Source organism: Tiliqua scincoides, chromosome 1 (assembly GCF_035046505.1).
Source record: "Tiliqua scincoides isolate rTilSci1 chromosome 1, rTilSci1.hap2, whole genome shotgun sequence".
NCBI classification, from domain to species: Eukaryota; Metazoa; Chordata; class Lepidosauria; order Squamata; family Scincidae; genus Tiliqua; species Tiliqua scincoides.
This window is the reverse complement of record NC_089821.1, coordinates 281417865-281443836: the sequence shown is the minus strand read 5'-3', so window position 1 is coordinate 281443836 and position 25972 is coordinate 281417865. Positions and strand designations below refer to the sequence as shown.

At 45.5% G+C, this 25972-nt stretch overlaps 1 protein-coding gene across 1 annotated transcript in view; it reads left to right on the top strand.

Annotated features, from left to right (window-relative positions):
- RAB10 (RAB10, member RAS oncogene family) overlaps positions 1-17938 on the top strand; it is a 49195-nt gene extending 31257 nt beyond the window's left edge. The window contains exons 3-6 of the mRNA XM_066626758.1: positions 4997-5135; positions 9098-9187; positions 14851-14952; positions 15622-17938. Coding sequence (XP_066482855.1) covers positions 4997-5135; positions 9098-9187; positions 14851-14952; positions 15622-15705 — 415 coding nt within the window. The 3' untranslated portion in view covers positions 15706-17938. The remainder of the gene's footprint in view (positions 1-4996; positions 5136-9097; positions 9188-14850; positions 14953-15621) is intronic.
- The last annotated feature ends 8034 nt before the right edge of the window (positions 17939-25972 follow it).

Here is a 25972-nt window from a genome sequence, read left to right as displayed (position 1 = left end):
TTCACCTCTCTCCATTGTGAAAATTGCCCATTGACACCCACTCTCTGCTTCCTGGCCTCCAACCAGTTCTCAATCCATGAGAGGACCTGTCCTCTAACTCCCTGACTGTGGAGTTTTTTCAGTAGCCTTTGGTGAGGGACTGTGTCAAACGCCTTCTGAAAGTCCAGATATATAATGTCCACGGGTTCTCCCGCATCTACATGCCTGTTGACCTTTTCAAAGAATTCTATAAGGTTTGTGAGGCAAGACTTACCCTTACAGAAGCCATGCTGACTCTCCCTCAGCAAGGCCTGTTCGTCTATGTGTTTTGAGATCCTATCTTTGATGAGGCATTCCACCATCTTACCCGGTATGGATGTTAGGCTGACCGGCCTATAGTTTCCCGGGTCCCCCCTCTTTCCCTTTTTAAAAATAGGCGTGACATTTGCTATCCTCCAATCTTCTGGCACTGTGGCCGTTTTGAGGGACAAGTTGCATACCTTAGTCAAGAGATCTGCAACTTCATTCTTCAATTCCTTAATAACCCTTGGGTGGATGCCATCAGGACCCGGTGACTTATTGATCTTTAATTTATCAATGAGGTCTGAAACATCTTCTCTTTTAACCTCTATCTGACTTAACTCCTCGGTCAGGAGGGGCTGTTCGGGCAGCAGTATCTGCCCGAGGTCTTCTGCCGTGAAGACAGATGCAAAGAACTCATTTAATTTCTCTGCCATCTCTAAGTCTCCTTTTATCTCCCCTTTCCCTCCCTCACCATCCAGAGGGCCAACTGCTTCTCTGCTGGGTTTCCTGCTTCTAACATATTTGAAGAAGCTTTTATTATTCCCCTTAATGTTGCTGGCCATGCGTTCCTCATAGTCTCGCTTGGCCTCCCGTATCACCTTCTTACATTTCTTTTGCCAGAGTTTATGTTCCTTTTTATTCTCCTCATTAGGGCAAGACTTCCATTTACGGAAGGAAGCTTCCTTGCCCTTCACAGCCTCTCTAACTTGGCTGGTTAGCCATGCGGGCACCCTCCTGGATTTAGTGGAACCCTTCTTTCTTTGCGGTATTCACCTCTGCTGGGCCTCTATTACTGTTGTTTTAAGCAGCCTCCATGCACTCTGGAGAGATTGGACTCTTTTTACCCTCCCTTTCAACCTCCTTCTAACCAGCCTCCTCATTTGAGGGAAGTCCGCCCGTCGGAAGTCAAGGGTTTTTGTTAGAGATTTGCCTGGTATTCTTCCCCCAACGTGCATGTCAAAACGGATCGCAGCATGATCACTGTTCCCCAATGGCTCAATAACGTTTACATCTCTAACCAGGTCCTGCATACCGCACAATATGAAATCCATGAATGAATTTCATTCATCCCAGAAGAAAAATATTTCAGTTTTCAATTTTTTTTATTAGAAAAAATTAAAATTGTCCTATGAGGAAATTGGATAACAAAAGTGTCCACATTTCCCTTTTTCCTCTTCCCCCCCCCCAAGCTTTCACATCTCTTGGGACGGCTTGTTCCTGAGGAGTAGCACAAAACCTTCCTGCTACATTTCAAGTGCCTTCTAGATTTGGCACTTCTCAGTGGCAGGTATAAAGATCTGGAGGATGCTGCTCACTTGGACTCTGGAGCACCCTTCAGACCTATATGACTTGAAAGTGATCAGAATGACCATGCTTCTGGGTTAACACCAGCCCAGCAGGTAGACCCACCCCCCTTCTGCTAGTTTGTCAGTTGGGGGAAGCCAAGGAACTACAGCATCCCAGACAGTGTTCTGCCTCAGCATTGTGACCATGTGACTCCAACAGCACAAATCTAAGCACAGCACAGAGCTTCTGTAACCCAAAAGTTCCATTATGATGCATAGTGTCATTGCCAAAGGTTTGGAGACAGTGTTGTATCATAGTTGCAACTCTGTGCTGGAGGGAGGATGCATGAACCTTTGCAGGGTCCCAGCCAATAGGTAAGACCAAAGGCTTGCAAGCTAGCTCCTCCTTCCCCAGCACTGACAAAAACATAAGAACATTGATTCTGTGATCAAGGATTGGATCTAGGCTGGACCAAGATTTTCCCCAACTAGCAGGCATACTGCAATGAGGCATGTTATATAAGTTTATTGAAAGAAAAGAGGGGAAAGGATAACAGCAAATATAATAATGTGGTTTAGGAATACATTAGGCAGACAAGAAAATAATAAACTATTCCTCCTTAGCTCTCTTCACCCCAGGAGCAAAGTTTCAAAAGCCTACAGAGAGTTCTGGAACCACCATCCTTATTGCTGACTCCCATAGTAAGTTCAGCAAAATAGATGGTAACTAACACACACCCAGAGTGTGTGTGTTTTTATACTCATCTTCTCAAAGGTTTTTACCAGTCAGAGCCCTGGAGCCCTGGAAGGGTCTCAGAGGCTAATGTAACTGTTCTTCTCCCCTCCCAATAGCTAGCTAAAGCCAGTTTCTAATTAGTGATCCAGGTTCTTTGGCCTTACAGAAATCAAAATAGTCAGATAACATAGGCGTTTCTCACAACACCATCCTACTGTTCAGTTTTCTCTCTGACAGCAGGAGCTGGGAAGATCAGCGCAGTTCGATAAGCCCAACTGCTGTTCTCATGGATTTTACTGCCATTTTCTCCAGCAGGGATTATGTTTACTTTTCTTCCAAGATGGATTCAAAGGCATCACAAAATGGAAACTTAACATCTTTACATTGGGCAGGTGTGCTTTCTGGCCCCTTGAAACTTGGATGGGGGATGCACAGTGCTTGTCATGACGTGTTTTCAGTCCTGTGCCTTTGAGGGGTCTAGGGTCAGCTTGTATGTTTCTCCTGCCTGTACAGGACAGTGTCCTGCCCACCTGGCTGCGTTGTTTTAGCATGACTTTTCAAGGAAGATCTTCCTGACTTGCACTTGTGATGGTCTCCAGGAGCAACTAGTGCTAGACAGACACTACCGTGTGGATAAGAACATCCAAATTGGTCTTTTTGCATCAGTAGAAACTGTCATGGCTGCTTTTCTCAGTGTGTGGAAATACACAGCTTATTGTATGTCTGGCTGGTAGTGTCAGTGGCTTATAGAAGAATTGTACTTATCGTGTTCCAAATATGTGTATCTTAATCTCAGCCACCTCAGAACCATCTTTGGTACCCAAAGATAATATAAGGTGATGTCACTGTGAAAATTGAGGAGGCCTTGCTGTAATGCTGCTTGTTTTGTATAACTTCCTTCAGTTGTGTTATCTCACTGTACAGTATAATGAATGTGGCAATTACTGGACCTACCCCTGGAGTGACCAGAGCAGTGAGTTTTCCACTGCATGGTACAGTAAGATAATAGTTCCAGACTCTCTTATCCCCAGCCTGCTGCATAACATTTCGCCCTTCTTGAACTACGGTTGCAGTGTGTTCTCCCAAATGAAATGTAGGCATTTCTGGCTTAATATCTGGTCAAGGTGTGTCTGTCATTCTCTAGCTTCAGATGTGGAATTTTGAAGCTGGGACACACACACTTTTCAGTTTTATAAAAAATTATATTTTGAGCGGGAGAAATTCATTATTACATACTTTTACAGATCTAAGTATGTTATATACTTTATGAACATAAAAAATCATTATAACTTTATCAGCACATATAATTGTACTGTATATTTATGAAATTTTAGGTGTAAATGCTGGAAAAATATAACCCTATTAATAAATACGTGTTAGACTTATCAGTAAATGTTTCACATACTACAGAAGATAGAGGAATCAGAAGCAGATGAGAGGATTGGTGCAGAGTTGTATGTGCTCTGGTAGAATGGTTGTAGCCCGAAACTGGATCATCTGACATAAGTATTGGAAAGCATTTTGAAAGAATCAAGGGCAAATACAATAATAATACATTAAGTAACATTTCACTCATCTGTGTAAGAGAAAATATTTCATAGGGAGGTTTTTAGTGTTTCCTCAAATTTTCCATTGAAAGAATTGAAAACATGCCTTGGAGCTAGTAACGGGGTAGACTTTTTCTCCAGTTTTTCTGGGCTTCCTCCTCTATCCCCGCCTGTTCCCTTTGGTGCAGAAAACTTCTGACTATAAAATTGTACTAAAAACAGAAGGGTGCAAATGATTCTTGATGTCAGCTTCTGCTTGCAGTGGAGCTAGTGTCATGATGACCTCTTGATGTGGTTGGACCCTCCATGAGTTGGAGTGGTGGCAGGTCATGTAAAAATTCTTAGACTTGCAAACTTTCTGAGGTCATGCATAGAGTTGCTTGATAGAGTTGCTTGACTGAGTGTTAGAGGCATTAGAGACCTAAGAGTGTGGAACTGTTGTGACCTCACAGTGGTGGAGCTTTCCCTTTTAATTTTGCTGCTTTTCCTGTCCTTATTGGAGTTTGATTCTCTGTGTGTTGTATACGAGTCAATTCAAGCTATGCAAAGGCAGTGTGCAAGTGTTAAATGTCAGCAAGTCATTATGGGTTATCTCAATCCGCACAGAAGCTTTCCCCACTGTACATGTTCTCCACTTGCATCTGAATGACCAATCACTGAACCAGAATGAATAACTCAGGACTGCTTCTCTCTCTCTCTCTCTCTCTCTCTCTCTCTCTCTCTCATATGTAATATATATGGAGAAAGTTTTGAAGGAAAAACCAAAGAGGTGTGGTTGTGAATGAGACCAAAAGATCTGTTTGGACTGACAGAGCTGCTTACTGGGTTAAGTAAATGAGCTTTTTTTAAAGGAGCAGGCGCATCGTCACTTAAAGATGTGCATCTGCCATAGCAAGTAAACCTGGGCTCTTGCATGTTCTATGAATGCATTTTCTAGACAGGATGGTGTAGGGACATATCCTGTAGTAAACTAAAGGGTAGCAGAAAATACTTCTATGAGAGTGGCAACTAACTGCTGATACTGAGAATGTAGATACTTGAAGTTTCTTATGACCACCTCATGTTCCTACTTGTAGTGTACTGTACTTTAAGCTTGACCAGACTATGTTTTGAATGTGTTGTTTTTTTCCTGCTTCTCTTCACAGGGACACAGCAGGGCAGGAGCGGTTCCACACCATCACCACCTCTTACTACAGAGGTGCCATGGGAATTATGCTAGTGTATGACATCACAAATGCCAAAAGCTTTGAGAACATCAGCAAATGGCTCAGAAACATTGATGAGGTAAGCGGTGCAAGGCATTTCAAGGTCTACAGAGCAGAAGGGGCCATTTGGAAGGGAACAGCATGTATGTGCCTTGGAAGGGTTTTCTGCCAAAGAAGTTGTTGTAGGGATGGGTGGACAGAGACCCTCTTGCTCAGACCGTCTGGATGCTAAGAGGATCTGTACCAAAAGTGTATGCTTGGTTGCTTCTGGTACAGCCTCTCCAAGGAAGGCGATTTCACAATCCCTTCAGGCAACCTGTTGCTTTGCTGAACTGCCCTAGTTTGGTTGGATGCCAGAGAAATTCTTCATCTGTAATTTCAACTCATTGTCTTGCCCTCAGCAGAAGGTTTTACCCCTGAATCTTTTAGAACACTATTAAAATAGAAGTTTTGGGACTAAGCTACAGCGTTTGGGCCTCTTCAGCCTAGAAAAGAGGCGCCTGAGGGGGGACATGATTGAGACATACAAAATTATGCACAGGAAGGAAAGAGTGGATAGAGAGATGCTCTTTTCACTCTCACATAACACCAGAACCAGGGGACATTCACTAAAATTGAGTGTTGGGAGAGTTAGGACAGACAAAAGAAAATATTTCTTTACTCAGAGTGTGGTTGGTCTGTGGAACTCCTTGCCACAGGATGTGGTGATGGCGTCTGGCCTGGATGTCTTTAAAAGGCGATTGGACAAGTTTCTGGAGGAAAAATCCATTACGGGTTACAAGCCATGATGTGTATGTACAACCTCCTGATTTTAGAAATGGGTTATGTCAGAATGCCAGATGCAAGGGAGGGCGCCAGAATGAGGTCTCTTGTTATCTGGTGTGCTCCCTGGGGCATTTGGTGGGCCGCTGTGAGATACAGGAAGCTGGACTAGATGGGCCTATGGCCTGATCCAGTGGGGCTGTTCTTTTGTTCTTATCAGAAGTGGCACCCACAAAAGGTACTTGCCCCTGACCCCTCCGAGTTCTGCTCTAGCTTTTTTCTTCCTAAAGAAGCCAAGAGGCTTCTTTGACAGTGCTTTGTAATCCTTGACATCCTTTCAGACAGGTTTTATGTTAGGCAAGAGTTGGGTATTGATGTGCTGGACTGGACATGACAAGGCATCATTGGAGTCCAGGTGCCATGCGCAGTGGTTTGGGGGAGATTGAACTTCTCAGCATCTGGGTCTTGCAGAACGTAGCTATCTGATAACATGCTGAAGTTTCAAAAAACGAAAGAAGTGGGCAAAGCAGTGGGCGCAGACTAGAAGTTGCAGGTTATGAAGTTATAAAGAGCACAGTGTGTTAAAACCTGTGTGAGGTGGTTTTTGATGTTTGAACCTTCAGTAAAGACAGGCTGTACTGTATCCCTTGTGGTAGTCTTGATTAATTGCATACAGTGCTAAGTTCAGTTGTGGGAAGAGCCAGACCCTGTCCTCCAGTTTGGACCTCAGTAGGTGGGATGTGTCGATTGTTGGGAAGAGGCTCATGAAGCACCCTAGCAACTGACATCCCAAAGCTTTCTTGAAGTTCTTTTCTTCTTCTCTTTTACTCAGCAATAATAAATTACAAATATAAATGAAAGAGTTGTTCAGCTGATAAGGAACAGTGATGGTAGTGCTGTCAACTTCATTGTATATTGTATGTACCTGGGAAGTTTCCAAGGAAGTCCATTACAGACACATTTGAGTTGAGGGTGATGGGCGCTCAAAAATTGAAGGCATGAAGAAAATGGAGAGGGAAAAGTCAAATTGCTCCAGAGCATGTGGAGATTATTTAAAACCAGAATAACTACAGAAGCTCAACTAGGATGTATACTACTCAGTAGAATGTGTGCCCATAGGTCCAGGAAGATGCGAGCTTGGCTCATGAGAGACATCAAGAAGGCTTTAAAAGGCATGAAGGTCTCCTTCAGAAAATGAAAATCTTGTCTAAATGAGAACAAAAAGGAGCGCAAACTCTGACAAATGAAATGTATGCAGAAAATAAGGAATTCAAAAAGAGAATGTGAGGACAAGGGACTACAAAGTCAAGGGAAAAATAAAAACCTCTTTAAATAAAGGAAACCTGCCATAGAGGCTGTTGGATCATTAAATACGGAGAGCATAGAAAGGAAACTTAAAGAGGATTTAGAAGTTGCGCAGAATCTGAATGAATTTTGGACATGTTAGGGAAGTCAAGAGGCCTAGTGGGTAGTGCTCAATACTCTCCTTCCTGCTCTCTGCTCCACTAATTTACTGAGTTAGCAGCTAAATGTGAGGGGGAAATGGGTAGATGTATCCATTACCACCATCCCCAAACCAATATAGTTCCTTTTTTGGGAAAGGGGGTTCTTAATAAAGTGGGGAAGCAGCAGGGCAAAGAAGGGTGAGCTCTGAGGAAAAGCCTCCCCTCCAGAAGAGCACACAATCCAGTGGTTATGGTCACAGTAGCACTTGCAAGTGATCAGGCTTGACAATCCACTCTAGTGAATGTGGACCAGGCAGACAATGGGTCCCCAAATAGAACCAATATAATAGATATTATTATATATTATCTATTTACTTGATGTATATTATGTTATCTATATATAATGTAGATAAAACCAATATATTAAAACCAATACAATTCCTTTTGGGGGAGGGGGATCTTGATCTTAATAAAGTAGAGAAGTGGCAGGAAGAAAAGTAATCAACAAGCTAGTGAACAATGCCTGGAATTGGCTGGCTGACAGTAGTTTTTCCAAATTGGTTGCAGTGACTAGAAGTACCCAGCAGAGGGAGCCAGGTATGTACTTCAAAGCAAAGTGTACAAAATTGCATGTCAGTACACTGGTGAAGTTTGCAGGCTGGCTTGGAGAAGAAAGAGCAAGCAAACCAAAATGTGTTTCCTAAATATGTCAGTCCCTGTTGCTGATGGGGTCTGAGCTGTCTGATGAACCAGGAAAGAGATCCTGGAGTGGTGGTGGATAGCACTGTGAAAACATCAGCCCAATGTGCAACAGCAATGATGAGAGCAAATTCTGTGCTAGTGGTCAGTAGGAAAGGGATCAAGAAGAAGACTGCGATATTGCCCTTGTATAAATCTGTGGTGCAGCCACCTTTGGAATACCTTGTATCAGTTCTATTTGTCTCTGAGGATATCAGAGATTGTATCTGTAGAGCTGTAAAAGAAGGCCACTGAAATGAGGTGAGGAAGAGGAGATTAAGGAGGGACATGATATTGGCTCATAAAATAAAGCATAGTGTGGAGAAAGTGGTCTGAGAGATTTTCTTCCTCTCTCGCAATACTAGGTCATTGATTGAAAGTGACTGGCAGGAGATTTAGGATGGAGAAGAGGTACTTCCTCACATAGCACATAATTAGACTGTGGAATTCAATACTGAAAGACTTGGTGATAGCCTCTAACTTGAGTGGCTTTAAAGGGTATTGGACAAATTCATGGAGAACAAACCTATCAATAGTTATACTTTACCTCCAACTTCAGAGGCAGGCTGCCTCTAAATCTCAGTTGCAAGGGATCACTGGTGGGAGAGAAACATTCCTTTCTCTCCTTCTTGTGGGCTACTCAGCAGCAGCTAGAGGCCACTGAAGAAAACAAAATATTCCAAATGGGTCTTTAGGCTGATCCAGCAGGGCTCTTCTTGTGTTCTCTTTTCCTTGTCCTTATCAAGGTGCATATCTAGAAGCTGTGTCTCATGAGACAGAAAAATTACTTCTGGGCTACTGAATTTTCTAGAAATACAGGCAGTTACTTTGTACCCTGAAGGGCCTTAGTATTTCTGAGGCACTGATGCATTTTAGAAAGGGCTTCCTAGGCCCCTGTGGCAGCAGAATTGGGCACAAAATGCCCACAAAATCACAGGTGTCTCCTCTACTGTTTCACTTTTCTCTCAGGTTGTTGCCAATGTTGCTGGATATGATGGGTCATCCATATTGACATTGTGAAACCTTTTCAAAAGGGAGTTAATACAGTGCTGTGCAGTCACGTTAAAGAGCCTGTTCATTGTTTCTTCCTCTCTAGCATGCCAATGAAGATGTGGAGAGAATGCTGCTAGGAAACAAGTGTGATATGGAAGACAAGAGAGTTGTGCCCAAAGCAAAAGGCGAACAGGTGAGTGGCAGTTCAGCAAGGCCCTGGGTGCTGCTGAAATGGCTGGAAGGAATGAGCTTCCTGTAAGCAGTGTGGTGCCACATGCATCACCTGAAGAAGTGCTGTGATCACCTGCTGTCTGGGTTAGTCTTCCTGGAATGCAAACCACTGGGGTTGTGTCAGATAATGAAGCTGGAAAACTGTGGCTAATCTGTTCACAAGGAAAACTTCCCCAGAGCCAGCAGCTACATGAACACAGATTTGGTAGTTGTGCTGCATTTACTTCATAAACATGTCCTTTTATTGCCTTAAAATGTGAAGAACCCAGGCCAGCTTTTGAGAGATTCTGATGTCTGGATTTGTCTTCAAATCCCATGAAACTTGGGTGTTCTTCCTTGATTTGACTCCTTACTCCAGGAGTCAGGAACCTACAGCTTGTGGACCTGCAGTGCAACCACTCTACAAGCCAAAGTGGGCAGCTTCACCTTTCTTCATCTGGTGCAAACTGGGTGAGAGACAAAGCCTTCCAAGCTAAGTTCCATGAAGGCCATTTTCAGGTGTTTGGCAGTGATGTGTATCACCACTTTGAAGAAAAAGGTTGCTTGCCTTACACTATCCCAGCTTAATTTGGTAACAATGAAGACTCAAAACTCTTCTCTCCATCCCTACCCTCTTTGGTGCATCTGGTAAGGCTTTCTTGCAGTTGAGGATCATCATGCATCATGCTTTGAGCCTTCCCAAGTTTGTTCCAGTAGAATGTTTGCTGCAAAATAGTACAGCTTCAGTCTCTAGTTTTGTGTTCAAGTGTGGTCAGCTTACAGGATGTTACTGCTTCACCCTAGTTCTCTGTTGTTGGGCGAAGGGTACTTTCCAAATATTTTTTACAAAAGCAAGAAGTTAGACTAGGGGTGTCAAACTTTTTTCATACAGCAGGCGGAATAGCATTCATGGCGCCTGCTGAGGGCCAGAAGTTATGTCATTAAGCAGGAACTGATGTCATTAAGCAGATGATGACCAGAAATAAGCACTTTTTCTGACTTAAGAACTCTAGTTACAAATTACAGTAGAGAGAATATGGCAAATCTAGACTGTATTTTCAAAATGTGGAAGAGCCTAATTATCACTTGAGCTGCCTTTTGTTCAGAGGTGCTCTGCAAAGTAACACCTTAGGAGAAGCAGCACTGCTAAAGGCAACCTGAGCAATTATTGGGCTCTCCCAGCACCTCAACAGCTTCTCTCTTTTTCATCTTCTTGGTCTGCCTCTTCCCGCTGTAACATTCCTTGTCTTGAGACCTACTCCCTCTCAGTGCCTCGGCAGAAGCAGCGCTGCTGAAAGGGCAGCACTGGGAGAGCCCAATTACCACGTGGCCAACTGTTACCCTGCACATGCCTTATCTTGTCTGATCTTTGAAGCTAAGCAGGGTCAGGCCTGGTTAGTACTTGGATGGGAGACCGCCTGGGAATACCAGGTGCTGTAGGCTTATACCATAGTCTTTCGAGACTGAAGGTTGCCAACCATCCTTCCAGCACTAACATTTCAGCAGGAGCAGTGCCGCTGAAAGAGTGGCCTGTGTGATAATAGGGCTCGCCTGGTGCTGTTCTTTCAGCAGTTCTGCTTCTACTGATGCATCACTTTGAACCTCAGCATTTGAGGGTGAGTGATGATCGTGCTGGTTGAGCCCAGTGATCACACAGGCCAGATAAAGCACTTCTCCAGGCTGTATCTGGACCATGGCCTTGCTTTTGACACCCCTGGGTTAGACCATTGTGTACCTTCTGGGACAGGAAACAGTGTTTTAACATCTTTTTGCTATGTCATCTGCTTTGTAAACTGTGTGTGTGTGTGTGTGAGAGAGAGAGAGAGAGAGAGAGATTGAGATTGAAAAGGCGGGCATAAATATTATAAATATAATAAATGAGAACACTTTATGGATTCCAATTTGATGGGCTTTAGGCTTCTCAGTTTCTTGTATTTTGTTGTATGTATTGGACTAGTTTTGTTTTGCAGTGTGCTTGGCAAAATGTCACTTGCAGGCTTCAACAAACCCACTGTTGTCCATGCCAACATTAAGAGCACCTCCCCTGTTGATGAGCTGGGCTTTCCTATGCTTTTAGTAAAAGCCCTGCTCATTGGGGAGAAGTGATTTCTCCTGTCCCCTCCGTGTTCTCTGGGGAGGAAAAGATGTAGCTTCCTTGCTTTGAGTTTAGGCCTTTACAAAGTGAATCAACTGTGCCACCTGCTGGCTTGTGCAACAGTCCAGCCAGCAGGGAGATTTTTTGCCATGAGAGATGGTTTGTCTTATTCCCTTACAGTTAGTATTTTTGCAGAAGGTAGCTCTGAGGCATGATTGAAACCTTCTACAGAAGCTGACACAAGAAATGTCCTCCTTTCTCTCCTTTTCTCCCCTCTCTCTGTAGAGAGGAATGGAGGCAGCCCAAGCTGTTGCAGAAAGCTCCTTTCTGCAAAGAATGTAAAGCAGCTACTACTGAACAGCTGAGGGGGAAGGTGGTGGTGGGAAATGCGCAGTGGTTGGTTTGCATTTTGAGGTGTGGGGATCTGGTAGATATCCTACATTTGTGCTGTAGTTTAAAAAAAAAAGCTGAGAAATATGAACAGCTTCTTAACCTGATTCAATGAGGACTACAATATCCTTCCTAGTTTGCTAGAAATAAGCCCTTTTATAAGGCTCTTTTCTTTCCCAGCTGCTACTGCAGGCAGAAAATAAAGCTGTGCTCACATCTCAGTCCTTTAAAGACTCAGCAGCAGACCCTTTGTCTGTGAAGGAATAATAAGGCTTTGCTCTGCTGTGCTGTGAGAGAGTGGAGTGTGAGTTTGGGACATACTTTGTATTGGCAACCTTCAGTCTCGAGAGACTATGGTATCACGCTCTGAAAGGTGGTTCTGGCACAGCGTCTAGTGTGGCTGAAAAGGCTAATCCAGGAGTGACAATCCCTTCCACACCGGGAGCAAGTGCAGTCTGTCCCTGGTCTGTCTCCCTGGCTATGGGCCTTCTTTGCCTCTTTGCCTCAGACTGTTGGCAAAGTGTCTCTTGAAACTGGGAAAGGCCATGCTGCACAGCCTGCCTCCAAGCGGGCTGCTCAGAGGCCAGGGTTTCCCACTTGTTGAGGTCCACTCCTAAAGCCTTCAGATCCCTCTTGCAGATGTCCTTGTATCGCAGCTGTGGTCTACCTGTAGGGCGCTTTCCTTGCACGAGTTCTCCATAGAGGGGATCCTTTGGGATCCGGCCATCATCCATTCTCATGACATGACCGAGCCAACGCAGGCATCTGTTTCAGCAGTGCATACATGCTAGGGATTCCAGCACGTTCCAGGACTGTGTTGTTAGGAACTTTGTCCTGCCAGGTGATGCAGGACATAAAGGTGTGTATAATGTGTGCTTGGGTAAGGTTTAAAAGATTATTTGAATGTGTGCTTGGGTAAGGTTTAAAAGAATATTTGAAGTCTGTTGGGACCATCTTGGGCAGATTGACTGTTGCTCAGTTGAACATCCAGAGCATTGGCCCAGGCCAAAACTAGTTGTATAGGGGTGAGGACAGTATGATGTTGTGGCTTGGCTAGGCCAGGGAAGAAGAATCACATGACTGGGGACTGTGTCCAGCTCCTTTCTTCCAGTGGGGTCTCTGAGTGCCTTGTTGACATTGGACATTAGTACTGCTTAAGCACCTGTCCTGGATGAGAAGGCCAACTTAGTTTGCATCCCTGAGTCTCGGTTATGGGAGGAAACAGCCTGTATCTTGGTGCAGCTACCCCTACTGCTCCAGCCCACCTCTTGGGGGATTCTTGAACTCTGTACTGAAAGCCCCCTGGGTTTTGCTTCTGTCAGTGGCATGAATGAGCTGCAATGGATTAACCAAGACAGTGTAGTAATGCATTCTACATAGGACTACCTGGGAAATGGTTAAGGGACGCTGGGTGCTACCATTGCCTGCTTGTTCATAGGTTCTTGTCAGCTGTTTCCTATTGCTTCAGTTCTGAAACATTCACGCTGGTTACCAGTTAGTTTCCAAGCCCAACTTAAAGTGCTGGTTTGGTTTAGTTGAATACTTCTATCATGCTTCTCCTCTTCCTGGAAGCCCAGAGGGGCAAGCACAAGAACTTTGAAACAATTCAGCAGAAGTGTGTATGGCATATAAAATGATAGGAGGAAAATGAGGTCACCTATCACTTTCATAGCCCTGGTGACCTAGTCTCAGGAACTTTTTCCAGGAACTGAGACAAGCTTTTCCTGGTCCCTTCAGCATTTGGGGTTGTGGGTCTGGAGCTGGAGTATATACTGCTCTTGAGAGAGGGCCTTGTGGTGCAGTTTGAAACTGTATTTTTGTCTTGAGTTGAGACACCCTGGTAGATTCTCCCGAAGCATGGCTTTATACATCTTGTGATCAAAGAAGCGCCTCCCCCCAAGCTAAACCGCCTTGCTCCGTATTGTCCACACTGGCAAGCAACAGTTCCTCAGGGGTTACAGGCATCCAAGGGACTTTCCCAGCCCCCAATATGCACTCTGCCACTGAGCCACACTGCCACATGAACATAAGAAGAGCCCCTCTGGGTCAAGCCAAAGGCACATCTAGTCCAGCTTCCTATATTTCACAGTGGCCCACCAAATGTTTCAGGGAGCACACAAGTCAACAATACACAACCTGCATCCTGGAGCCCTCCCCTGCATCTGGCAATGTGAGGTAGCCTACCTCTAAAACCAGGAGCTTACACATACCTACCATGACTTGTAACCCTTAACAAACTTTTTCTCCAGAAATTTGTCCAGTCCCTTCTTAAAGGCATCTAGGCAAGATGCCATCACCACTTCTTGTGGCAATTATAGACTAATTGTACGCAGGGTAAAGAAATATTTTCTTCTGTCTGTCCTAACTCTCCCCAACACTCAACTTTCATGGATGTCCCTTGGTTCTGGTGTTATGTGAGAGGGAAAAGAGCGTCTCTCTATCCACTCTATCCATCCACTGCATAATTTTGAATGTCTCAGTCATGTGTGTCCCCCCAGGTGCCTCTTTTCTAGACTGAAGAGCCCCAAACACTGCAGACTTTCCTCATAAGGGAGGTGTCCTAGCCCAGTAATCATTTTGGTTGCTCTCTTCTGAACCTTTTCCATTTCCACTTATCCTTTTTGAGATGTGGCGACCAGAACTGGACACATTACTCCAGGTGTGGCCTTACTGTTGATGGTCCATCTTCCTGCCCTGCTCTGTTTCCAGAGACAAATGATAATTTTTAGTTGGGCATTGAGGATTTAACTGTTATTGGTTTGCAGCTGTGTTTACCAAAATATTTCATGCATTTTAAGCATTTATGCCCTGTGTTTGCAGTGAATTGAGACACACAGAGGTTTATGGTAATAAACTTGAACCCAGTAATAGGGGAGCAGCAACAGCCCCATCCCCAGACCAGAAACACTGTAGAGGCTACCAGGTGGGAGGATAGATGAGGGCCAGAGGGGCCTGCAGTGCAAGTACCACACTAAATGTGAGTGTCCTCAAGGCACTTAAATTCAAAAGTGGCAATTTAACTTTGTGAATGTGGTTTAGTGGTTGAGAGCATTTTGAGGCAGTAGCTCTGAGCCACTTGCTGGCCCTGTTGCCCACTGTTAAAATGCAGCAGCCACAGGAAGCGTTTGCCAGCCTAATTGACTTTTTCTTTTTTGGTCTAGATTGCAAGGGAGCACGGTATTAGGTTTTTCGAAACTAGTGCAAAAGCAAATATAAACATCGAGAAGGCATTCCTCACATTAGCAGAAGACATTCTTCGAAAGGTAACAGTCATCTTTATTGCTCAGTGAAATAAGGGCTGGGGGGAGCAGTACAACTCGAGCTCAGCTGAGAGTAAAATGTGGCCCTGTGACTTCCAGTGTATAGACTCGCGTCACCCCAGACTTGACTGCTTAGCATGCTCACAGCTACCATATCCATCTCTGTTCCCCAACAATAACCTGCTAGAGTTCTTGCGAAGGGGTGTCGGGGGACAGGCCAGTGCTAGTTCAGTGTAACTTGGTGTCATGGAATTGGTGTGTAAGCACTTGTGTGCTTGAATACTACACATTTCCCCATGATTCCTAGTCATCCAACTTCCTTTGTACTGTACCCTAACAGCTGCTAATACACTGGTTCCCCATGTTCCGGACAGCTGCGTTGGCACTTTTGCACAGGCACAGTACTTTATTTGTGGTGCTTTCGCATAGGTGCAATAGTGCTGGGCTAGCAAGAGCTGGTGTTTTGAGCTATGTATGTTCCAACTTACGTATAGATTGCTGGAACCAAACGGGTATATAGGGGTAAAGGACTTCTATATAGGACAGCTGTAGTCATTGGTTTCATTTTTAGCCCAGTAGCTGCATAGTCAGCTTGCCTCAGTCTGCGTAGTAGCCTAGGACTGACTTGTGGGACTTTTGCTTAACTCCTTCTGTGTTATTTTTTCTTTGCAGACCCCTGTAAAAGAGCCCAACAGTGAAAATGTAGATATCAGCAGTGGCGGTGGCGTGACAGGTTGGAAGAGCAAGTGCTGCTGAATGTCCTCCCACTTGCCCAGCGCCATCCACGGCCCTCCTTCCTCCTCTTCTTGCTGCGGAATAAACCACTTTGCCCAGTTTAACCTTAAATATTTTTTTCTTCATCCTAACATGGCTCTGCCTTTCCTTTGTTTTCTCTTAGGGAGAGCTTGCTGATGATAACTGTCTGGAAACAAACTGTATTAAAAAAATCATGTTTGACTTTTTTAATGTATCAACTCAACTCAACAACACATTCTGGTTGTATTCTAGTCCAGTCTTAACATTAAAATTTAGAGCAATCATTTCCGCTCCAGTCTGCCATTGTACAAGAATAAAACTTGGCATTAACAGTTTCTTTTGTACAAAGGTGGGGTTTTGTTATGGAGAATGTGCTTAAGTCACCATATTTGCATTGGCAAAAGACTTGTTCGCCTTGAGTATCTAAATGGGGTTTCTTTTGTCCTGTGCCTTATGTGGAAAGGAACTTCGGTTCTCTCTCTCTCTCTCCCTCTCTCCTCCCCCCACCCCCCTTTTCCCTTATTCTGGTGGAAGCAAGAGCAGGTTGACTCTCTGCCACATTGAAGACCTTGAACTCTCCTGCGATGATTCTGCAGTGATTGATGTAGAGAATCAAGGACAAAGGGGCGACAGCAAGATATACCAGCCTGCTTGGTCTCCTTTCCTATGGGCTTAAGATCTGACCAGTTCCTGCTGCCATTTTCTTTCTCTCTTGCAGTTTCCCTATTCTGCCTGCATGCCAGTTTTAATCTTTTTCTTTCTTTATGGTGTGATGTGTTAAGAGATGGCAATGCAGTATGTTTGCCAAACTTAGTTCCAGACACTGATTGCAGATCTAGCTTTCTGAGGTAGAGCGTGAAGTACCTACTACCCTTTGTCTAGCGAATGTTGGGCCAGCTACTGTTTCCCCTTGCGTAGTCCTTGGGGGTGATCTGGAAAAGGCAATTGCATGCACTTGTTTTCGTGGAGGATGATGTGGCTGTTGTCTTCTCTTTGTGTACAACTCTGCCGTGTGATTTCCAAATCACAGCATTTCCAAATCATATGAACTTAGTTCTCTTTGCTGCTTCAGGCAGGAGACTCAGTAACCTAGTAGATATTTAAAATGGGGGGATGGGTTGGGGGGGCTGGTGAGTAAACAAGCAGACCCTTAGGATGCTCTCCTTCTGTGTTACATTCTTCACAATAAAAGTCCCTTGTTTACAACCCTGGGCAATCTGTAAATTCTTTCACTGACTTGGAAGAATGGCAAGTGCAAAGAGTGGGGTTTTTTGCCTAAGCCTGCCAGCGCTCTGCTATGGGTGGGGGGGAGCTCCTTTGGTATACTACTTGCTTTTCTGGTTTGTTGCCTTGCCTCTTATTTTGGCTCAGCAAAAAATGTCAGTGAGGCACCTGTGCTAAAAGAATGGGCTGTGTCATTCCCTCCTGGCAGATTTGAGATCAGAGGGTATGGGGGCTCTTTTTTTCTCTCCACTGTAGACTTCTGTAGAATTGGGTGCCTTGCTAGGACAGCCATCTTTCCATTGCTTAGCCTGCCTATAAATGCTGCACAAGAACTTCTGTGCAGCAAAGAGTTCTCTGCAAAGTTTTTTTTCCCCTCAAAAAAAAACTCCTAAAAATGTGCTCCAGAGATGGACTTGAGGGTGAACTTTTTGCACTTGGTTTTTAGAGAACTTCCTCCATGAATTACATCGGCTGATGACACTGACTTTAATGTTAATAAAATGAAAGTGTTTGGAACTCTACCCCTTGCCCTGGCTTCATCTGTGTAGTGATGCTCTCTTCCCTCTCTCCCTGCCTTTTCTTGTGTTTGGCAGTCTGTCTCTCACTGTGCTTAACTTTTTCCCAGCTGAGTGGCTGTTGAAGCAAGGGCAAGCCCCTGAGACTTGAGGGGACAAATCAACAGTCTTGTTCCTCCCATATGTAATCAACGTAATGATTAGTGTTGTAAATAGAAATAGCCACCTTTTCAGATCTGCACTTTCTTAACATGATCAAAAAAAGGGAATATGGAGTATGCATCAGTTTCTTTTGTATAATCTTTGTTTAAAATGTGCGCTTTTTATTTTGCTTCCTGGGGCTTGGCCCTCCTGTACGAGTCTCTTTGAGATCCTTTGTAAAAGCTGTGTTCATGAAGCACCAAGCAGTTAAAGACAAAACAGGCCACTCTCTGGTACTACTAGCTAAAAATCCATATTCTACTTAACAAGTTAAATAAAATGAAATATTTCTAGTTTGTCTCTTTCTGTTCATATTGAAAAGTGTGGTCTGGGTTGTATTTATTTCCTGTTTAAAGGGGCAAGGAGGTTGATGCAGAAGCATGTCTGATCATGACTGGTTCTCTCTGCATCAGTGCTCACCCCTTTGCTGAAAGGAGGTGAAGAGCCAGATAGGCGTTGCGGGAAAAGGCTGGATCTTTTTAAACAGGCAAGCCAAGTGTTGCAGTCTTCTGGCAACAGCACTGAGTGCTTGTCTCAAAAGTGTGTGCATGCACTCTCTAAACCTTGCTTCTGTGGTCCAGCTATATTAGTTGTTGCATCCCTGCCTGTGGAGCAGCTTGCTAGGCAGCCTTCTCCCCTTTCGCTTCATCTGATGATGCTCAGATGAAAAGTGTCTCTCTTGACCTCACATGCTCAATACAGCAAGAGCCAAGTTGGTATTTTCTGGAAGGTGTGTTGCCTGTCAAGTGAAGGTGTTGCACATTGCTTTTGTCTGGAAAGACCTTCCTTAGACTAACCTGCAGTGGGAGGGGTGGGTGGTTGCAACAGCAGACTTGCTTATGCCAACCTGCGCTTGCTCTGTCTATAAGAGGAGGAAATTGCCCATGATGCTTCACTAGCCTTTTGTTACTCTTCAGTTGCTGTTGCTAGCTTGCACTTGCATATTTAGCTGGGATCTCAGCTTATTTTACAGCCGGCCCAATGTGAAACCTGTTCCATTGCCCCCAACCTGTGAAAGTGGTTGCGTTGACAGTTCTGCCCCAAACTGGGCACAGGACAATAAATGGCTAGAATTGCAGCATGTGCACTGCCTCAGTGGCACCCAACATCAAGAGGAAGCTCTCAGGAGGGGCTCAGTTGCCAGAAGAGGGAATTGCAATCATTTACTGTGACACTACTATGTGCTTATTTGGATGTATTGCTAGCTTAAATTCAAAGGAAGGAAATGCCTCTTGGGAGCTTCAACTGTGCCTTGGCCCCTGAACCTAAATACTGTGTACGTTAGCTGATGCTGCTCTAGGATGAGCTTTAGCATAGAATAGAGAGGCAGTTCAATATCAGGGCTCTGTTTATAGTCTATTCAATCCCAGATCATTGACCATCTTGCTCTGAAAAACACAAAGGGCCACTTTTATGGACCAGGGGCAAGGCAGCAGAATAGCACACCTCAAAACCATCCAAATCCCGCAGCAAAACTAGTTGACCAACAGATGGAAAGATCTCCTAAGGTGATGCAGAAGGCTGGCCTCAGTGGCATCTCCTGTTCAGCTCACTGGCAAGGAGGCTCACACCATCCTTCCTCACTTGGCACAATCTAGACCAAGATGCATTCACAGCTCAGACAAAAAGACTTGTAAACCATGAGCAAGCCAAGTTCTGAAAAGCTGCCAGTTCTGTCTTGCAATGTACTTTGAGGTGTTGGTCATAATCACTGAATTCTATAATTCTTAATTCTTTTCTTTATTAAAAGTTACTTAGGGCCCAATCCTGTCCAGTTTTCCATTGCCGATGCAACCTCGAGGTGAGGGACCATACATTTCCTTACTTTGAGCGGGCCTCTGTGACTGCCCCCTGCCACTTTAAGTTGTAGCACTCACCCTGTTAGCACAGCTGTGTCAGCTCTGGAAAGTTAGATAGGATTGGGCCCTTAAAATGATTCTCCATTAGCTATCATAAACAATGAAATAGACTTCTAATAAAAACTTTATTTCTATCCCGCCCTTCTCCCTAAAGGGACTCACTCCATTTAATAATCACATATAAGACAACAGCTGCCTTCTAAACGAAGGCAGAGTTAGAGAGGACATTGCATAAAACCACCCAATGGAGAACCACCATAAGAAAAGCAGGCAGTGAAGGGGACATTCCACATTTTGCATGCCATGTCTGAAAAGAACTCCCTTCTAATGCCCCATGCAGCATAGAAAACAAATATTGGGAGGAACAGAAAGGTCAAAATGCATTTTGAGGGAGAACTTTGGCCCCATCTATTGGATTGCTGGAAGAGACATACGTGGCACTGTTCCTGGATCCCAGGTGAGAACTGTGACCTGAAGTGCTTTTTCTCCACTTTGACTGGTTTGCCAGTTGTGGCCCTACCTGGAATAATTGGAACTAATCACTATTGTGATGTCTGCATGGGGAGATGTCTTTGAAAATGGTTTGGGAGCTTCAGCCGGTTCAGAAAGTGGCTGCCAGTTTGTTAGCAGGAGCAAGTAGTTAGGAGCACACAACCCCTGTTTGGCCCCATTCGCACTGGCTGCCAGTTTTCTTCTGAGCCCAAGTCAAAGTGCTGAACTTGGTCTTCAAAGCCTTTCATATTTTCCCAATTTAGCCTACCTGGCCTTGAGATTTGCACCAGAGACCCTGCTCTTTAGCCCCCCCCCCCCATTAACTGTTGGTGGGCACAAGTTATAGGGCCTTTCAGGAGTGGTTCAGGCAGGACTGGCATAAGCTGGGGTGCTGCCATTTGCCATCTCTGCTATGGAACATTGGAAGAAAAAGCCCCTTGCCATGCACAGTAAAGTCTGCACATTGCAATAAATAAAACTAGAGCTCCCCTGTTTCTGGGTCTGCAGAAACCATGTGAGGAGCATGGTAAGGAAGTGGATTGCCTGCTTCCTGTTCAAGCAATTGAGAGGTAGATCAATGCATTTTCAGTGGGTTGGAGGCAGAATGGATTCATGGTGGACAATGCGTCTGCTGTCCCTTGCCATCTGTGGCTGAAGCAAGCTACCTCAGGTGGCATCAACTCATGCTGTGGCTAGGTTGACCTGACTTCAACACTGGCAAAACTGCCTTCATGGGGAGATGCCTGGGGGGGGGGGGAGTAGCTCATTTGCATATCTCCCAGATATGCTGAAATCAGGTCAGGAGGAGCTTTCTGTGAGCAACAAGAGACTTGGGCTTCTGGATTCTAGCCAACCCTCATGCTCTTCATCAGTGAACCAATAGGAAATCATCTTAGAGAACTGTTACTTCCACAAAGAGTTTGGGCTAAATCAAAAGGCTGGGCCTCTTCAGTATAAAAGAGCTGTCTGAGAGGGGACATGATTGAGACATACAAAATCATGCAGGGGATGGACAGAGTAGACAGACAGTCTTTTCCCTCTCACATAACACCAGAACCAAGGGACATCCACGAAAATTGAGTGTTGGGAGAGTTAGGACAGACAGAAGAAAATATTTCTTTACCTAGAGTGTAATTAGTTTGTGGATGTAGCCACAGGATGTAGTGATGGCATCTTGCCTGGATGCCTTTAAGAGGGGATTGGACAAATTTCTGGAGGAAAAGTTCATTACGGGTTACAAGTCATAGTATGTATGTGTAAGCTCTTGGTTTTAGAGGCAGGTTGCCTCTGCCAGATGTAGGGGAGGGCACCAGGACGCAAGTTGTGTCTGTTGTGTCTGTTGGGCAGGAGGTCTGGTCTAGAGGGTAGAACCTCCATTTGCCTGAAGATAACATCCACAGGTCGCCAGTTCGAGGCCACCAGCACCGTGCGACCTTGAAGCAGCTGACAAGCTGAGCCGAGTTATTCCATCTGCTCTGAGCGCGGGAGGATGGAGGCCAGAATGCGATACCAGATCAGAAAGAAACATCTGAATGTTGTGGTTCTTGAAAGATAGAACCTTCTTTCAATTGTAAAAATCCCTACGGGGATTTTAACAGCCTGCCTATGTAAGCCACCTTGAATAAAGTCTGAGGAGAAATCTGACAACCAAGAAAGGCGGTATATAAATACCTGTAGTAGTATAGTATTGTCTTGTGTGCTCCCTTGGGCATTTGGTGGACCACTGTGAGAGACAGGAAGCTGGACTAGATGGGCCCTTGGCCTGATCCAGCGGGGCTCTTCTTATGTTCTTATGAGATGGAAGGGAGGTTTCTGTCTTGGTGTTGTGCAGTGTGTGTGCAACATTTGTTTTCCTGCCTGCAGGTATTGAAGGCTACATGGATAGCAAGCATAAGTTCAGTCACCCTACTGAAAGAGAAGGTCAGCAGGCTGGAGGAGTACATTTCCAGCCTTCATTATATTAAGGAAACTGAGGAGTTTCTGGACATGATGCAATCAGAATGTCTCCAGAAGCTACAACAAGAAGAGACCTGTTTGTGGGAGTGCATGAAAGTGACTGTCAGGAGAGGAAAATCAAAATAAGTTCTGAAGCACTGGTTCTCCTCGATAACTTCTCATGTCTTTCAGATAGCAGTACCTGATGGGGGACACACACAGTGGGTTACACCAGGCAGCAGGGAAGACCTACCCTTAGGAGGTGGAAAAAAGGTGGTGGGGATTTGGGATTCCTTGCCAAGAGGTGTGGAAGCTGACGTGTGCCAACCCAACCTGTTTGCTTGTCTTCCCGGCAGTGGTGTAGCTAGGACATTTGACACCCGGGGCCCATAAATTTTTGTCACCCCATATGACATAATTAATTATTAATTCATTCGTTCACATTTTTAAACCACCCTTCCTCTAAGCAGCTCAGGATTTGAAGTGAATAATAATAATGGCCAGAATATAAATGCAGTGAATATTTCCCCGCAGGCAATGGATGAAATTCTGCATCAAATGGTATATAACATGATGGTATTATTCCTAAAAGCAATGATTTCCAGAATTTTGGTCACTAGGGTGCCCCCCCCCCCGAATGTCTAATTGACCAGTTTTGTTAAGGCAGTAGTTCTCAAAATTTTAATACTGGGACCCACTTTTTAGAATGACAATCTGTCCAGGACCCACTGGAAGTGATGTCATGGCTGCAAGTGACATCATCAAGCAAAATAAAATAAATACGTAATTAAAAATAATTAAAGAAAAACAAATAAATAAGGGGAAGCCAGCCTTGTTTCACCAAGTGAATTTTCTCTGTAGCCTGCCTGCAAGAACACCCCCCAAAAAAATATCAGTGAGATTTTCAGCCCACCCCAGTGCCCAGTTCAGTGTAAATTCTTATATTTCAAGCATATCATTATCAGGACCCACTTGGCTTTGCAAGTCTAAAAACAAATACAAATGGACCTTACCAGTGGAAGCCTCTGTTTTATTCTTTGGGGGGGTGCTTCCTTCTGAAGCATTTGTTCAGCTCCACTTTCATTGGATTGGGACCATGCAGCTAGCCTTGCATTCCCCTTTGCCTGACTTGACCAGGAGCCAAGGCACATTTGCTTACCTGCAAGTAAATGTGACATGTGGTTTACTTTCACTTTCCATAGGGTTCAATACATTTGTCTGCTTGGAGGGAGGGACTTCCTTTTTGGGTGTTTTTGGGGGGCTGCTTTCATTGGATAGGAACAATTCTTGTGTCATTGGATTCCTCTCAGCCTGCCCTTTCTGATGAACTATGGCACGTTCACCTACTCACAAGTAAATGCACGATATGGCTCAGTTTCATTTTCAATATATTTTTTGTTTCCGGTTATTTGGCCATAACTTTTGATGGAAAGGAGATATCTCAATCCAGCTTTTTGCACTGCGTTCTGCTGGAAATTCCACATCCAACGGTATATAGCATGATGAGGTTATTCCGAATATCTGCGATATTAGTGATGTTGGGGCATTTGTGGTGTCACCCCCCCAAGGGTGGTACCCGGGGCGAACCGCCCCCTGCTAGCTAGCTACACCACTGCTACACTAGTGAGCTACACTAGCTACACCACTGCTTCCCAGTGCAAGGATCCAATTTGTGACAGAGAGACTGCCACTGCTGTAAAAATCAAAGCAGGGTATGAAGAACTCCAAAAGATCTCTCCAGACTTGATGAATGGGCAAGCAAATGGCAAATGCAATTCAGTGTAATGTAATGGACATTGGGGCAAGAAAGCCCAACTTCACATATACTCCAATGAAACAGTGACAGGACAGGCCAAAGAAAGGACCTTCTTCCCACAGCATATGGAATTCACTATCACAAGATTGGGCAATGGCTATTATCTTAGTTGTCTTTCAAAGGGGATCAGACAAATGCATGGAAAAGGAAGGGCTCTCAAAGACTATGAGGCATGCCAGCTAAGTGGAACTCTGAGGTGGCCTCTTTCTAACTATCAGTTCCTGGGAAGCAAGGTGTAGGATGGATGACTGCCTTCAGGTCTTGCTTGGCCTTACAGCTCCTGGCAGAATCTGGTAGCAGTCCCTTCTCATGTTCTGACTGACTACTCTCTTTCTCCCACCCAAAGAAGTGAAGCAAGGCTCTCCATTAATTAGGGTCTAGGTAAGACACGTCCTTAATCATGCCACTTGCCCCAATGGAGGCTATATATATATACATGCTATAATTAAACATGAACCAGATTTATGTTTAAGTACAACTAGGTAGTGGGACAAACTGGGGGGGGGGAGTTAGGAGGGGCTTTAGCCCTTCACAGACAGGTGAAGAAGACAGGCTTCCGCTCTAACAAGGTGATTCTGCTGACCTATGTAGCTGTCCATGATTCTTTCCAGGGTAATGTGCAAGAAGACCAGTCCCTACCCTGCAGACTAATGGTAGGAATGTCAGTATTGGAGAAGCCACAGAGGCAGAGGAGGAGCAAGATGGTCCCAGGAACTGGAAAAAGCCATACAAGGGCTTGGCCACAGCGAAGGCTCCTAGTGGTGGGCTGGAGAGGTCACTAGTCTCACCACCAAGGTTCCGATCTAATTTCTTCCAGCTGTGGAGGGTGAGCAGATAGACAACCCAATCCTATCCACACTTTCCTGGGAGCAAGCATTGACTCTAATGGGACTTACTTCTGAGTAGACATGCAAAGGATTGGGCTGTGAGAGAGCCAGCATTGCAGCCATCAGGGGGCGGAGTACAGGGCAGCTCTCTGATGGGACCATCCTCTCTGGGTGAAACAGTCCTTGGATGGATGCTGCTTGTGGTTGAATGGGGTCAAAGATGTCCCAAGAGCTCCTGGTGCTTGGGATAGTGTGCCAACTTCTTCCTTTCTGTCCCTTTCTTCCTTTTTCAGTCCAGATAGTAGGGGCCAGTGGGTGGAGGGAGGGAGGGAGGTGGCCCTGGCATTCTGCTACCTGAAGTGGCTGCCTCAGTTGGTCTCATAATTGGGCTGGCCTTGAATGGCATGAACTGGAAAGTACAAGAACATTAGAAGAGCTCAACTGGATCAGGTCCTGCCCTTTGCTTGGAAAAGGCAGGCTGCAGCATTTTGAATAAATCCAATTAACAGTTTTTGAATTGGCCAAGTTCTGGGGAGGAAAACAGAAAGAGTCTTCTTGTGCCATACAGTTCTGTTGGACCTACACTGCTGCTCCCAGGCAGGGCATATGCTTGCTTACACTCAGTCTCAGCTGGGACAGATCCAGGGGGGGCATAGGAGCATGCCCCCCCAAACTATTGTGCCAACAGGAAGGCTGTAATCCTATGCACACTTACCTGGAAGTAAACTCATTGACAATAATGTGACTTACTTCTGAGCAGACATGCATAGGATTGCACTCTAAGGCTGCAATCCTATCCACACTTACCTGAGACTAAGCCTCTGACTATAATGTGACTTACTTCTGAGTAGGCATGCATAGGGTTGTGCTCTAAGGCTAAAATCCTATCCACACTTACCTGGGAGTAAGCCTCATTGACTATAATGTGACTTACTTTTGAGTAGACATCCATAGGCTTGTGCTGCGAGGACACGCTGTCCGCCACGCCTCCGCATGCTTCCCTGCCCTCTGGGGAGCATCGCGGTTCTGTGGGGCGCCAGGAGGCCAGTCGGGGGTGGGGGGCGACCCGCTGCCCTGACCCTTTCCAGGGGAGCCCGCAAAGGCGCCCCCGACTGGCGGCGAGCGGGCGCGGCGCTCCCTCCGGGGGGCGGGACTGGCCGAGCAGCGAGCGAGCGAGGCGATGGTGCCTGCCGGAGGGAGCTCAGCCTGGCCGGCCGCGCGTCAGCGGGGCGCCGTGCCTGGGAGCTGGTGCTGCTGGACGGGGCGGACGCCGCCGCGCCTGCCGGGAGAAGCAGAAGAGGAGGCGCGGCCGGGGCGGAGGCGCCCGGCGGGGCTCGGCTGCTGAGCGCGCTGCCGCGCCTGCACGGAGCGGGCGGCGGCGGCGGCGGCGGCGGGCGA